The sequence below is a fragment of the Durio zibethinus genome, chromosome 11 (genome assembly GCF_047325235.1).
Source record: "Durio zibethinus cultivar Kanyao isolate XHJ-2024 chromosome 11, ASM4732523v1, whole genome shotgun sequence".
In the NCBI taxonomy this organism is placed as follows: domain Eukaryota; kingdom Viridiplantae; phylum Streptophyta; class Magnoliopsida; order Malvales; family Malvaceae; genus Durio; species Durio zibethinus.
The window spans coordinates 2,482,310-2,497,871 of record NC_143172.1 but is presented as its reverse complement, the minus strand read 5'-3'; the positions used below and the strand labels follow the sequence as shown (position 1 = coordinate 2,497,871).

At 37.2% G+C, this 15,562-nt stretch overlaps 2 protein-coding genes across 2 annotated transcripts; one reads left to right on the top strand and one right to left on the bottom strand.

The window, feature by feature from the left end:
- Positions 1–919: 919 nt before the first annotated feature.
- On the top strand, positions 920–4,442 carry LOC111289906 (DELLA protein 1-like). The gene has a single exon (XM_022881266.2). The coding sequence runs from the start codon at positions 1,663–1,665 to the stop codon at positions 4,048–4,050; it is 2,388 nt and encodes a 795-aa protein (XP_022737001.2). The 5' UTR covers positions 920–1,662; the 3' UTR covers positions 4,051–4,442.
- A 7,892-nt stretch (positions 4,443–12,334) lies between these two features.
- LOC111291400 (uncharacterized) lies at positions 12,335–14,929 on the bottom strand. The gene has a single exon (XM_022883104.2). The coding sequence runs from the start codon at positions 14,771–14,773 to the stop codon at positions 12,512–12,514; it is 2,262 nt and encodes a 753-aa protein (XP_022738839.2). The 5' UTR covers positions 14,774–14,929; the 3' UTR covers positions 12,335–12,511.
- Between the last annotated feature and the right edge of the window lie 633 nt (positions 14,930–15,562).

Below are 15,562 nucleotides of genomic sequence, written 5' to 3'. Positions count from 1 at the left end.
TTCGTATTTGACTCGAATTATATATTATTTTTTAAATATATATAATATTATAATATAAATATTAAATATTATTTTAAGTATTAATATTTTAAATGTTAATAAAAAATATTTTTATTCTTTTTTAAAAAATTATGAGTGAGATTGAATTGTACCACTTAATATTTTTGACAAAATTTACGATTATGATTTTCGGATCAAATTTAAATAAATAAGAAAAAAAAAAACAATAGGGCAAAAATATAAACGACCCATTGATAAGTAATAAAGAGAAACTTTGTGGGCAATTCAGGGACAGTAAGATCATTAGCTTTTGGCCAATTTTTTTGGCTTTGATTACAGCCCCGGGCCGGGGGGGTGGGTGTCTTTCTATGTGAAAAATTAAGTGTCAATCTTTTCATTGGTCTGGGTGCCCTGCCTTTACCTGAACATTGCAACCTGAAAAAAGTCCATTATAGAGTTATGACAGGCACTGCCAGAAGATTTCATGTTTTTACATTTCATTATTATTTTTAGTACAATACCTATTACTAGTAAACCCTGGCCAAAAAAAAAAAAGTACTAGTAAACAAAGTTTGTCCACGCTCTACATTAGTCATTAATCAAATCAAATGTTCTTGATCCATTTCCTTAAAAAAGAAACAACTTTGTCACAAGATCTATGAACTGAAGAAAAGTGAATAGTTACCTCAAATGTATATCTGCCAAAGAGCAAAAAGCTACGTATATTTTCAATTCAGCATGTTAGCATAAAAGGAGGGGCTGTAGTGTAATTACAATGGCAAGTGCCCAAAAGGTCAAGAAAATGGAGCACCCAGATGGAGTTTTGCCTGTTACCAGTTACCTTGTTTTTTAGTATGGTAGTGGTAAGTATTGTGTACCTTTTTAAATAGGGGAAAGACAATACAATAAAACTGAAGGGGTGACAGTAACCCCAGCATTGTAGAGAGAGGAGAGAGGGAAAGATGGGTGCATAAAAAAAAGGCCAAAAAAAAAAAAAGAAAATGGGAAAATATATTGAGAGAGAGAGAGAGAGAGATAGGGACGAGAGAGAGAGAAATGGAGAAGACGGAGAGCACTATATTTACCTTTTTTATGATGCACGCATCCAGGGCAGAACAGAGAAGGGTACAGAGTACAGCTACGACATAGAAGAAGAAGAACAACAACAACAAAAAGAAAAAGAAAAGGGGGAAAAAGAAGTGAAACTACATGGTTACCCGCAAACAAAAACAATAAATTACAGCAATTCAGCAGTAAGGCCATAAACTCCACCCAGAGAGAGGGATAAAAGAAGGAAAGTTGTAAAAAAAAAAAAAAGAGAACTGGTCTTTTAGAAGGGGGAGTAGAGAGATGGAACTAAAAAAATGGAGTTGTTGCATGATTGAGTAGGGGAGATAGAGGGAAAAATGGAGCTTAAGAGAAAGAGAAAGAACCGGGTGAAGGATAACAAAAGGAGCTATTTTGGTGAAATGGATCTTCTTTTATTGAAGTTAGGAGATGGGTTTCATGGCATGCAAAGCAAGATGGGGTGGGTTTGATAAATCTTGAAAGAAACCGTATATATAATTTTATTTTTCTAGGAAAAAATCTTGTCTTTCTGTTATCTCTGATCCTTGAAAAAAAAAAACAGCTTCTTTGTCTTTTCGCTTGCATACAATACAAATGCACTTTCAGTTACAGGCTAAAGGGGCGGTAGAAATCGTGGGTTTTGGTTCGATTTGTCAACAAGACAAGTGGATAAAGCAGCAAGAAGCTAACAGCTTTAGCTTTGCAAACAGCTTCCACTACAACAACGAACAAGAACCAACTTCTGTTCTTCATATGAGAAGAAGCCAAAGCCCACCCACATCAGCATCCACTCTTTCTTCTTCTTTCAACGGCGGAGCCACCGGTGCCGCTGGCAGGGGAAATTCCACCGACAACACCACCACCACAGCGGCCACCATAGCACCACCTGAGACTCCACTTCCAAACAACAACAAAGAAGAATGGGCCTCGGAGCTCCAACTGATCCCGAGTGAACTAGACCTTGTTCCAGGGCCGGGAGCTGTTCAAAGATGCAACCTCGGATTGGAAGATTGGGAGACTATGCTGTCTGAATCAGCCGTGTCACCAAGTCAAGACCACTCGCTTCTGCGTTGGATCGCTGGTGACGTGGATGACCATTCTTTTGGTCTCAAACAGCTGCATCAGACTGGGAGTAGTGGTCCTAGTCAGGGTCTTGAGTTTGAAGGCAATGCAGGGTTGGGAGTTATTGATCAAGGTCCAGGGTTTGACCCAATCGGTAGCCTTGTTAGTTCTGGTCCTGTTAATGTGATTTCAAGTGCTGCTCATAATTTGGGTGGTTTTCCTGGTTCTGGGTTTATGCCAAATGCCAACAATAATGGGAATGGAAAGATTGGTTCAGTCATGCCAAGTTGTTCTTCAGTTGCGGTGGTTAACAATCACAAGGTTCTTGGTCCTACTGTTGGGTTCAATACGAATATTCAAAATCCAATGTTTACTTCTCCAGCCGAAAATATTGGACATCCTGTTTCTTTGCCTCTGCTTTATCAACAGCAGCAACAAGGTCAATATCTTGAAAGCCAAGAAGAGAAACCTCAGATTTTGAACCCTCAAATTTTGATGGGTCAGCTACATCATCCGCAAAATCCAAACTTTTTCTTGCCATTACCTCAAGAACAACAGTTCCTTCAGCCTTTACCAAAGCGCCTCAATCCTGGTAACTTAGAACTTTCTTCTCCGATCCCAAAACTGCCATTTTCTGATGCCGGCCATGACTTGTTTATGAGAAAGCAGCAGCAACAGCTTATGGGGTTTCCTCATGGTGTCCCGTTTGTTCCTCAGCAGAAGCCCCTGATGGTGGCAAAACAGAAAGTGTCGAGTCCAGAAGAGGAGATGGCTCAACAACAGCAACAACATCAGTACCAGTTACACCAGCAACAACAAGCCACATTGTTCGAATTGCTTTACAAGGCTGCAGAGTTGGTAGGGACTGGGAATTTTTCACACGCGCAAGGGATATTGGCGCGGCTCAATCACCAACTGTCTCCAGTAGGAAAGCCCCTTCAAAGGGCTGCTTTCTACTTCAAGGAGGCTTTGCAATTACTTCTCCTCATGAATAACCCAGTCTCTCCCCCGCCTCCAAGGAGCCCCTCCCTTTTCGATGTTTTCTTCAAAATGGGGGCTTACAAGGTCTTCGCTGAAGTATCTCCGCTTATCCAATTCGTAAATTTTACCTGCAACCAGGCCCTTCTTGAAGCACTTGATGGTGCTGATCGGATTCACATTGTGGACTTTGATATTGGATTTGGTGCTCAATGGGCTTCCTTTATGCAGGAGCTTCCCATGAGGAGTAGAGGAGCTCCCTCATTAAGAATTACTGCCTTTGCCTCACCTTCAGCGCAGCACCCTATTGAGCTTGGTCTTATGCGTGAAAATCTTATGCAGTTTGCTAATGAAATTGGTGTAAGTTTTGAGCTTGAGGTGCTTAATTTTGATTCTTTAGATCAAACCCCTTATTCTTTGCCTATGTTTCGGTCAAATGAAAATGAGGCAGTTGCGGTGAATTTCCCTGTCTGGTCTTCATCAAATCAGCCCTCTGCTTTGCCCAATCTTCTGCACTTTGTGAAGCAGCTTTCGCCCAAAATTGTGGTGTCTTTAGACCGAGGGTGCGATAGAAATGATCTGCCATTCGCACAACATATAATCCATGCCTTTCAGTCATATATAAACCTATTAGAATCACTTGATGCCATTAATGTGACTTCTGACGCTGTTAACAAGATTGAGAGGTTCCTTCTTGTGCCAAGAATTGAAAGCGCTGTGTTGGGGCGTCTGCATGCACCTGAGAGGATGCCTCTTTGGAAGACACTTTTTTCCTTAGCTGGTTTCGCCCCTATAACATTCAGTAACTTCACCGAAACTCAGGCAGAATGTTTGGTGAAGAGGGCTCAAGTGAGGGGGTTTCATGTTGAGAAGCGCCAGACTTCACTTGTGCTTTGCTGGCAGCAAAGGGATCTTATCTCAGCTTCAGCTTGGAGGTGCTGAGGAGCAGCATTGGACAGGCAGGGGAGGTTGGTTTTTATAGCAATTCAGAATCGATCGACTCTATCCTGAAGTACAAATTATGTCAATAATTACTAAACTCTGCTGCTTTTATGACTTAATACTTGTGAATTGTCTTGCTTATGGGTCTTCTCTGCATGTTTATCTAGTATAGACACTATTCCCAGTAGAGAAAAAATCTGACGGGAAAAGTCTAGTAGGGTTTTTTGTTTTGAACACATTGATATTTGCTGCTATGATATTCTGCTGTCTTTTGTTTTTTTGCTGAGAAGCTGTATTTTCTTCTGGGTAAGGTGGTGATTACTTGTTGTATATTTGACAACAAATGAGAGCTAAAATTGCAAATATAACGTACCAGAATCTAGTTTTATGTTTCTGGGGTGCTGTTGATAAGTTCTCAAATTGTATGTTAGTTTGATATTTGAATCCTAACTCCTACTTTACTACTACATTTCACATAATGCATGTTTTATCATGAGAATGAAACTTGTATGCCTTCTTTTTTTTTTTTTTTGTGTGGTTGGAGCTATTGCCTAGTTTAGAACTGGTTCATCTAATAGCGAATGATTAAAAATTATGTTTCTTGTGCATGACTAGAGTAGTGAATTTTCTTGATGATTTTGAGATTTAGTTGAAAAGGTGATAAGATGGAAGAATTGCTAAAGCAAGCAAGGAATCAGGAACACAAGTCCAAGGCGGGGTTCCCTTGGCCTTTAGCTGCTCCGAGAATATACCATATCATCTTAGTGTCTAAATTTTTATAAATAGAATGATTTATTGTGGAGACATAAGGATTCCTTGATTAAGCAATAACCATGTGAAAGGCTCTCCCGTGCTTGACCATCAACAGGCCGCTTCTTTGAAATTTTTAGGTGCTTACAAGTTCATAATTAGATCAGTGCCAGAAACAGGTACATATCTGCTTAAGTTTCACTTTGGCATCCTGTAAATTTCCACCCCAATCAAGAACAAATAATAGTGAAATGTTATTTATCTACGGTAATGATTTTAAAGAGTCGGTGCTGCATTTAATTTCCATTATCATGCTTTGTCACTTACTAATGGAGTAGTTCTAGTAGTTCCTACTTCCTACCATAAGTGGTATAAATTAAGCTGATTTGATCTTAAATGAGTTTGTTGTCAGTTTTCTATCCGTGCACTTTCTTATGCTTAGAACTGCCAAATACGGTTCCTATATTTTGTTTTAGATCCCTTTTCAATTAGTTAATTCAAGTCAACCATGATTAGCTTGATAAATGGGTAGTTATAATCTGCTTCAGATTGGGGAATTGGTCTTTCTTTGGAATATCAGACAATGGCATCCCTAGATTCTATGCTTTGAATAATATTTGCAGAATCAAATATTATTAGAACTCTACCCCTTTGCTTAGGATCTTCAGTTGGTAGAAAAGTGGTCTCTCCAATTCTTAAAAGTATTTGCTGTGTTATATTCTTTGTTTGATTAAAGGTTTAGTTTAAGTTGAATCTGAATTTAACTCGGTTTACGAAGCCATACGAAGCCAAGTGGCATCTAGTAGATTTGTGGTTCGTGGTTCGATTTCTAGCACTTGTAATTTTTTTTTTTACTTTCAGATTACGGTTTTTTTTTTATCAAAAAATAATACAGAGAAGTTTGTGAACATTCCGGCTTTCCGGTAGTTTTAGACCTCCAACAATGAAAGTCGAATCCTTTTATCGGTTAAGATATCACCTCTTACCTTATAGCCTGTTTAATACAGAGGCATTAAGAAATACAGGTAGAAGCCCTTTAGCTCGAGCCTTCGTACATTTACCCGTATCAAGTCAGTGCTTTCCAAGCATCGCCATGAAAGCTCCTTGGTTCCTTCCCCTAGCTTTCCCGGGCGGAGCCTGCCAAGAAAGACAGCCAAACAAGAAACAACGTTTGATTAGCTGACCTGTTCTAGACAAGGGGTAAAGACACCATATGCTGCAACCTTGGAAGACAACGAACACAAAGACACCTAAGATTAACAATAGTTGCTCATACTCTCTTAAACAATCATGCTGCATTAGAAAATAACATGGTTGTGCTGAATACTTCAATTTTGTCGCCCTGTGTCGGAAAAATATGTTTTTCCCCTGCATGTATTACACCAAACACGTAACGCGTCATTCTCCAATTTTTTAATTTTCTTAAATTAGCACTCTATGTTTTATATTAGTTTTTGTTTTGGTGATAATTATTTTAGATTATTATTAGTATACAATAAATTGTCTTTCAGTACATTGAATTTGCCATTTCATTTTTTTTTTTGGTCTACTTATGTGACCTTTAATCAAGTAACATGGGTCGTGTTTGATTGAACATTTTTTTTTTCTTTTGAAATTATTAGGATCAAAATTTTGATCATTAAAATTAAAAATTTAATATTTATTATCAAATATGAATGCAATTCAAATTTATTTGAAAGAGAAGATAATTTTTGAAAATGAATTTGATGGAGTATATATGGTCTATGATATTATAAATATCAATTATCCAAAAAAAAAAGGATGTCATAAATATTAAATTCATGAGAACATGCTAAGTATGGACCGCGACAAAGATTAATCAAACAGCTTATATGCTTTAATAATTTTTTGTCCCTAAAGATTTAAAATAAAGAAGTAAAAATAAACAAGGTAAACGTCGGTTTCATTGAAAACGAACTCCTATAAAAATCCTTGCAAACAACCTCGATAATCGACATAGATTTAAAATTAAAACTCCTAGTAACAACTGAGGAAGTCAGTATTAGATTAAACAGAAACTTCTTTTATTTTATTTCCTGAACTAAGGACCCATGGATTTTGTAATTATACTAAGTTTTCTAGCAGGTCCAATCTATTATTTATTATGATTATTATATTAATATATAAATGTAAGAGAGATGTGGTTGGATTTGATGCAGGGTAAATCAAAATTTATTCATCTCTAAATGGGTTATTTATATCCCAAACTTTGGCTGCTTTTACCAATAGAATCCATTGGGCTCACCTGAATTTTTATTTAAATGAAAACAATAAATAAAGAAAGCAAATTGCCAATTGTAGTATTAAACATGATTAGTTTTATTTTAATTGTGAGGCCAGACCAGCTGTTTGGGTGCGGAAGTGGTCCAGCCCAGCTGCGTGAAGGCACTATTCTTACTCTGGCTTCATTAGGCTTTTTTACCATTATGATTGATCTATGTGACAGAAAAGAAAGTGACCAATTTTCTTTATTCCATTTATATTCTCAATAAAATAAATAAAAAAAAAAAACAATGTGTTTATATATGTCATACACCGTCATCAATTTTGAAAGTAAAAAAAGATTTTCAGTAAAAAAATAAACAATGTATTTAGTTTTATTTATGGAATTAAATTTCGGCTATTTATAGAAGTAAATTCGGTAAATTCGGTTGAGTGGGCCATAATGAGTAATTTTAATTATGATTCCATGATCTTAGGTTTTTAATCACAATTTAATGGCAGCATCTAGGAACCCAACTCGAAGGAAAAAAAATATAAATCTTGAACAATATTAGTTTAATGAAATTGAAAAAAAAAAAGAAAAATATTAGTACGAGTATAAACTGAGTGATGTAGTGATGGCGACTGCTGCGTTCAATATGGTGCAGGGTAAGATGAAAATGACTTCAGATTTCTTTGGTCCCTTTACCCGTGGGGTCCAACTCCTGAGAGATTCCAATCAAAACATGCCACGTGTACGGATGATAAAAGGTTGTACAACATGGGAAAAAAACAAAGAAAAAAAAAAGATAAGAAAAGGTGATCATAATATTATTTGCATGGAGTATTGCTTAAGTTGATGTTCTAAGAGGGCGCTTAATTAATTAGGCAAATTCTAAATTCACATGTCGATCGGCTCTATCATACTTCGTTTCGAAGGAAGCAATGTTGTCAAGATTACCCGACAGAAGAAGAAACATTTAATTTAGATTTGAAGAACCCAACAAGGCTGATCATAAAGAGCCATTTCTCCGGTTTTTCAAACATGAAGTACAGGGGATTGCATGGGAAAGCAAGGTTTGGTTCTGAGGTTCATGCCAAATCCCCTTGTAATTATACAAACGGGTTTGTTTAAAGAAACGGAGCCAGAATATTTAGGTTGCCATTGACTTTTTGATCGAGTTCTATAATCGGCCACACACCATTGAAACAGATTGGCTTATTGCATGTTTCTGCCCATACCCTCTTTCTTAATTTATTTTATATTTATATTATTGGCCAATAAGGGTTGACTCCAAAAACATTTCCAACCTCCATGCATCAAACAAAACAAGTTGACTCAAGAAAACCATTTCCTCACTCTTTCCACCTAATAATGATGACTTGATGAGGATGTGCTTGCCAAAATCATTTTAATACAATCTAAAGTCAAATAATCGCGCATATTTTAGCAGTTAATTTGTTGGAGCTGTTCAATTTCTAGACAATATTATTCTTAGTTGCTCATATATTGACTTTTAGCTTACAATTTTTCGACATTTTTTGTAATTCTATAACATGGTTACCCTGTTTTTGTAATTCAAATTTGCATAAAAAAACCAGTAGAAAACGGATTTTTCGACTGCCAAAGTACATTGAACAAGGTAGTGGTGGGACGGATGATAATACAGTCAGGGCATGAAGCTTGATTGAAGAACGTGTTCAACAAAATTAATTATCCAAACAATTATTTTAATCAACCGAATATGAAGAAAGTGTTAGATGAAAACAAAGGAATTATTCCGAGTGCTGAAGCTATAGGAATCATATCCAACATTTCTCCTCCAAAATCGACACGAAAACTTGGAGATATCGATCGTGTCACATATGCTTGAGGTCTCACGCCAGCTCTTTGCTCTGTGTTCTGTGAATTTCAGTACTCTTACATCAAGCAAACACAGAATATATTCAAACTGATTTCAAGACATTGAAAGTATATAACTTTATTTCAAAACATGTCGACATTTTGGATAAGTTGAATATGTATGTTGTACTTGATTCCATTTCCGTGATTGGGTATATAAATTTCACATCACATTGGAATAGGGTTATAATTTCAACTGATTTGAATTTTGAGCATGAAATTAGAGAGAAAAAAAATCATTTCCAAAGACATTATTCGATCGTCATTATCTACAGCGGACGTTCAAGGATTCTTCATAATCCACTTGCGAGGCACTAGTCGAACTCAAAGTCATTTTATTTATGGTAGAACGTGTCGTAGATAGGGATAGATCAAGAATTCTGGACGACAAAGCACCTCAAAGCTACAAGCTTCTTTTTTTTTTTTCTGGAAACCTTCTCCATATGGAAAGTATAATGAGAAGAGTACTTTGGGTAGTTTTTATTTTTAAGTGGGGAAGTGCTTTTGTCATCAACAAGCCTCCTAGGAGTGAGGGATTTTCGTTGGACAAAACATAGATGCTCTCATGAGACATGAACCAGCTTTGGCTCTTCTTCAATCATGTTGGCCAAAGCATTGTTGGGTGGGTCGCCACTCATCCAACCCTACTTGCTAATTATCCTTCCACCTTTCACCTTTCGTTTTTATTTTTAATTTTCTAAAGGCATGCCATACTGATTAATATTTAATACTAGTAGTCTTTTCGGCTAATTCTTATCAGACTGAAAGGAACATAAAGCCTTTTCTTTCCCTGACCATTAGAGATGTGATATCTAGGCGGAAAAAACAATAAGACTCGGGGGGTGCAGTCAAATTTAACAGATAAAGATGATCACAAAGAAAAAAAAAAAACAATATTACAGCAAAGATTAATGGTAAGACCGATAATAGGTCCATAATTTGGCAGATGGCTAATGTTAAAAGAGTAATAAAATATGGCTTGATTGGTGTGCATGTGCAAGGAAAGTTGAGGTTGTCGTCACAAAAACCTTTCACTTATGTCTTTTATGGATGCTTTACCACTATATCTCCTCCAATCCGATCTTTTCAAGTTTCTTTCATTGTTTTTATGTCTCTGTATTTTAGTGAGCGTGAAAAAAACGCATTACTTTGATATATTTTATGCCAAAAAAGAAAAACAAAAGTAAGCATTCATTTCAAAAAGTCATTAAAAGGGTAGGACCCAAACACTCCCTATCTCTTTCTTTGTCCGTCTCTGCAGTCTCATAATGTGTCCCATGCTGGACCGATTTTCTTTTTCTTTGAACCATACAGCTCAGTGGAGCTTTGGTTCCACAAAAAAACTCTTACATGGACAACTTGGGTGGTTTTCAAATCAGGGTGTTTTTCTTCTAATCTCTTTTATATCTCCTTTTCCTTTTTCCTATACTTCCCCTTATCCTGTCTTTCACAATTTGCTGTGATCTCATTAAGGTCAACCATGCATTTTATTGCTTTGAGTCTTTTTCATGGATGTCTAACGTTTTGTTACTGAAAAGATATTATAGTTAGGGACAGTTTTGTTCCATTTACTACTAGCCATTATTTTCTCCGTGGTCGATCCTCTTATCATTCCAAAATTTCAGTCGTTTGCTTTCCTTACCCTACACTGCTTTCAAGTGTCCACTAACACATCATGACAAAAGTTTGAGAGTGACCCTCAAAAACCATCGTCTCTTTGTACAAATTGCTACCAAGTGCTAGAAAGTTGAGAGCAGGAAAAGAAATTCCATCCTGTTATCTCAAGCTCTCAATAGTAAGTGGACAGGAGAGGTTATTGCAATCAATCACAACTTTGACAAAAAAAAAAGTATGGTAATATCACCTATTGTAGACAGGTCTAATTAATAGTGAACTTAAATTTTAGTGCATAGATCACATTAAACAATTAAAAACAAGCGACTATTTATGGAAACATGCATGAATAAACTGATTACTCCATATGAGTAAATTAAAAGGGAGAGAAGTCACCAAGAGAAATTCACTAAAAGTTCACATCCCTTGACAGAGAGATATATCTTCTGCGCTTGTACCAGGAAAAAAAAGTGAAGAGACCTCTTTATATCAGTTTTCTTTCGGTTTTGGGATAAGAAGAGGCTTTGTTCTCTTCTGCCCACAACCGCAACTGGTAGCCAGATTCAGCACTTACACACGGCTAATCTGAAAAACATGAAGTACACTGTACTCGTATGATATAGTGATATCAGTAGTGCTGTCTTATAAAGCTTGAAGCAGAAACTGCAATTGCAGTTTAGAACTTGCATCCTTCCAAAGCAGGAACAGAGCAGCCCCATCCCATGGGAACAGTTCAACAACCTCGGAAAAATGTTTTCATTTGATTTGAAGGCATGTAAAATTCTATCATCTAAAGTGAGTTTGATCAAATGGCAGCAACTTATCTCATTCCCCATGAATCATGATGTTATCCTTTGGCCTTGTTTGATATACTTGTATAAATTTTAAACGACTTCCAGAATCCAACTTATTTAAAAGTGATCATATCATCAAAAATTCAACTTGTTAAATAACTAGAACCCAATCACATGAATTGTTCTCAAATTGCCTTAATGACAGTGGGATGCATATATCCATCACTCCAACACCGCAAAGTGCAAGCACTGACCATTCCTCTAACCAGAAAGGTAGACTGCAGCGAAGCCCAGTTCGATTGTTTGTGTTGCAAAAAACATTATATAGTTTCTAGTCCAAGCAGCGGTTACGGGTACGTTGGTAATTTGATCCAATGTGACTCTCTCCAGAGAAATCCGAAGGGGCCCATTTTCGACCTGTTTTAGGTAAATGGCCCAAGAGCTGTTGTACTGGGCGTCAGTCACAAGTAAGGGCCAATGGATCGCATTATCATAAGACCAATGCTCCCTTTTTTTTTTTTTTTGTCTTTAAAAAATGGAAACGATGGGTTTGATCAAGAAAAGTTTCTCGTTGGGTTTACTTGGATCAAAACTACGATGTCCCAACCATCAAAACTCTACCTTGAACTGGAATCCTGATAGCCAAGCGCTTTGAAGAAACGTATCGAAAGCCCAATAAGAGAGACGATGATGATTGATCTACATCGCCATTTTTTTCTCTGTTTCTAGGTCTCAAATATTAGGTTCCAGCTTCCAACCCTAATTGTTTTTCCCCTTTTCTTTATAGAATTGTCTGATTGAGCCGATTTGCGGTGATGCGTTCTGCATTCTACGTTGTTGAATGGTCTTTGGTTAATGGACAATTGGGGAATTAGACAATTAGTTGTTGCCCATTTGATAAGTTTCAAATTACATTGCCGTATAAACCCTGGTTCCATTTAAAAAAAAATAATACTAACATATTCTCTGCTCTGACCCGCAACCGAGTTTTCATGCAACATATAGAAGAGAACTTGAGTTCCCTTTTAAGGAAAAAGGTTTCCTCTTATTGGTTACAAAATTGTATTGTACAATGAGACAAGCCATAGACAAATATAGAGACTATTCTACATCATACTGACATTAAACAAGATGTAAATGCTGCGTCTGGTTTGTCAACATTCATGTTTGCCGAAACTTAGTCAATGGTTAGGTATACCTCACTAGGATTGCGAGAAGCTGACTCACTTTCTGGTGAAGATGGAGTGTCACCCTCTGAGCTGTTCAACCTGTGCAATGACCGCCACTCGTCCATGAGTGCCATTTGATCCGGATTCAAGCCGGGAAGTGATTTTTTATGAAGGAGTTTCAGAATCTTTTCAGTTTTCCCCAGAACATAAGCTGCGAATCGCACACTTTCTTCCCTCTCTTCAATGGAGCTGGTCGAGCACTTGACTGAAATGAACCTTTGTAGATTAGTGAGGCAAGCAGCCAAAATATCAGAAATCATGACAGTAATGGCTTCAAATAATCTTTCGTTCATCTCATATTTTCTGCTTTCATAGTCTAGCAAAATGGATTGGCTTATTCTGTACATGGAATTAGCTGCCAAAACCTTCATCGGCCACTTTAATGGGCTATCTATCAGACACAGATTCACGTTACTCTTCTTAAATTCCATGAATATGTTCTTTGCTGAATCAGAAAGTACTTCGAGTATTTCCTTTGGACTTTTTCCTTGGAGAGACAGTTTACGAAGGTCCACATCTAGCCACCTGTGATACAGCTCAACTCCTAGCCATACGACTTCTGCAGCATTCCTAACATTTATCAAATTCCCTTGCATATCCTCGACGTGTCTGACATACATCAAACCTTCATTTACTCCAGCCATTAGATGTTTGATTGAGCAACTATTGATGTTTGGAAGTGCAATTGCAATGCTTGTCAGTGTCACCACAGGAAGAGCCCAACAATTTGGAGCTTCTTCAGTATCTAGAGAAGGCACTTTGAAACTGTCAAACTCCGTAAGCCCCTTGAATCCTTCGGAAGGCCTTGATAGTTCCAACAGTTTTATGAGATGTTTTGGTTGCGTCTTCTTGGCTTTCTGCGTCCAGTAATCAGTAGCATCTCGGTTCTCCTTCATCATTACATCAACCAATGAATCTTCACCTTCAAGATGCAAAACATAACGGCCGAGATCCAGCTTTGAGCTATGGAGCGACTCTGAACCTGAGTCATTTGTAGTGCTGTTTTCGGGTGTGAATTTCATCAGATAGTCTTTACAGTGGTCATAGCAAAACAAAATCACGCTCATAAAGTAAATGGAGATGAGACGAATTACTTTGCTCATGAATACGATTCCAGCCTGGATTCCAATACACAAGTTCAGAAATTTGATTTTTGCATCATGGGCAATTCTCCGGCAGCGTCGACTTTGTATTGGTATATTCAATGGGCACTGTTTCATCTCCACTAATCTCTTAATCCAGTATCTTTCTAGTTTGTAATCTCTGCGACAGCCTTTTTCCCTACCTCTTGTTGGACACCTGAAATTAATAGCAAGAAACCATCTCATTGCAGGGGCAATTGTGCCCACTCCAACTGCTACAGTCTGTGTAAGAAGAACTAACTTGATTGACCACTTATAATCAGATTCCCCCTTGCAGAATTCAAATGACCTAGGCATCAGATAAAATCGAAGCATAGCTTCTGCTAAAGTTGCAGCACTCAACAGACATAAAGCACCTGAGGCAGTGCATGTGACTGATCTGCCGATAACAAACTGGGGGCTGGATGTATGGGCCATCATCCAATATTTCATTAGAGCTTCTTTCAGTTTCTCTTCTACTGTCTTGTCAGTTTCATTTGACTTTAAGCATTCTTTCTGAGTCATTTCATATTTCTTCTTGTATTTAAGTTCTAAATAATGCTTAATAGTTGGAACAGTCAAAGATGAAAAACTTAAGACAACTAGTAAAACAAGCATGAGAAACATGATGATAGCATGCTCCATCCAGAATACATAGATTACACCAGTACCTAGTTGGATGCAGATATTGACAATAACAGTAATAACAAGTATTCCCAGAGCTATAATGTTGGTAAATATTTCATTATTTTCCATGGTTCCTAGAGAAGGCTTAGAGTTACCCATTACTGTACAGATCAAGGCGGTGCTGCTGAGTTTTGCAAGCTGATCTTGGCCACTAGGCATAGGAGTGTTCAAATCAACTGATAGTTTGATAGCAACGGTTACTATTGTCAAGGATGTGGCATTTATGGTGAAGAATCTGCAAGGGAACCAGAGTTTCCAATGGCGGAATCCATGGATAGCATCTGCAGCCATAGCAATTGCACAGGCAAGAGATGCTGCTGCGATGTAGATGCCAATCCATGGCAGTGGTTCGCTGAACTTGGCTTCATTCAGGACCCCATCGACGTTGCAGCCAAGTCCCATCTTCTTGTCTACTTTCTGTATTTCTTCTGAATGGGAATTCTATTGAGTATAGATATATTTGGTCAACCCTTCTGCTCTTGCATCATTAACCGAGTTGGAGGTTTCAGGTTCCATGGTCAAGAATGGCTGTCCGTGATTCAACTTTAATTACTATTTAATACATTGAATTGAATGTATCTCATCCATTTTAGCTTAGGGTCATTAAGGGTAGAATTGGTTTTCAGGGCAAGGGCCTTTCATTATCAAGTTTTTGGTGAAAGGGAAAGACCCTTTCATCATCGTAACTCATTGTCAAGTAGAAAAAACCATTGATCAAATCCAATCCATGGAGTAGGTATAAGATTAGGTGGTTGCTGCATTATTATTAGAAATAGCCATTTTACATTTGATCAAAAGAATTTTGTATTTATCTTCATGTAAGTAAGTATAATTTTGTGGACTGGACCACCTACACCTTTGGTAGCAACAATTACTTGATAAGAATACTTATGTTATTTTGGTGAAATGTAATAATGATAGCACATTAGCTGATGGCTGACGTTCTCAAATTATGACAGCTCATTAGGTGGGGGCTGATGTTCTCAATGGCGTTTTATCTAATCTACAAAATAAATTAAAACTGTCCAATACTCACTAATGGTCAGATCATTATTACAATTTAAAAGTAAAAACTTATTTAAAAAAAAAAGAGTAGTATACTATTAAAACCTTGTTAACATTAAAAATGACATGTCGCTTTTTTTTTTTGAAAGAGGGGGTAAATACACTTTTGCTCATGTAATAAATCAT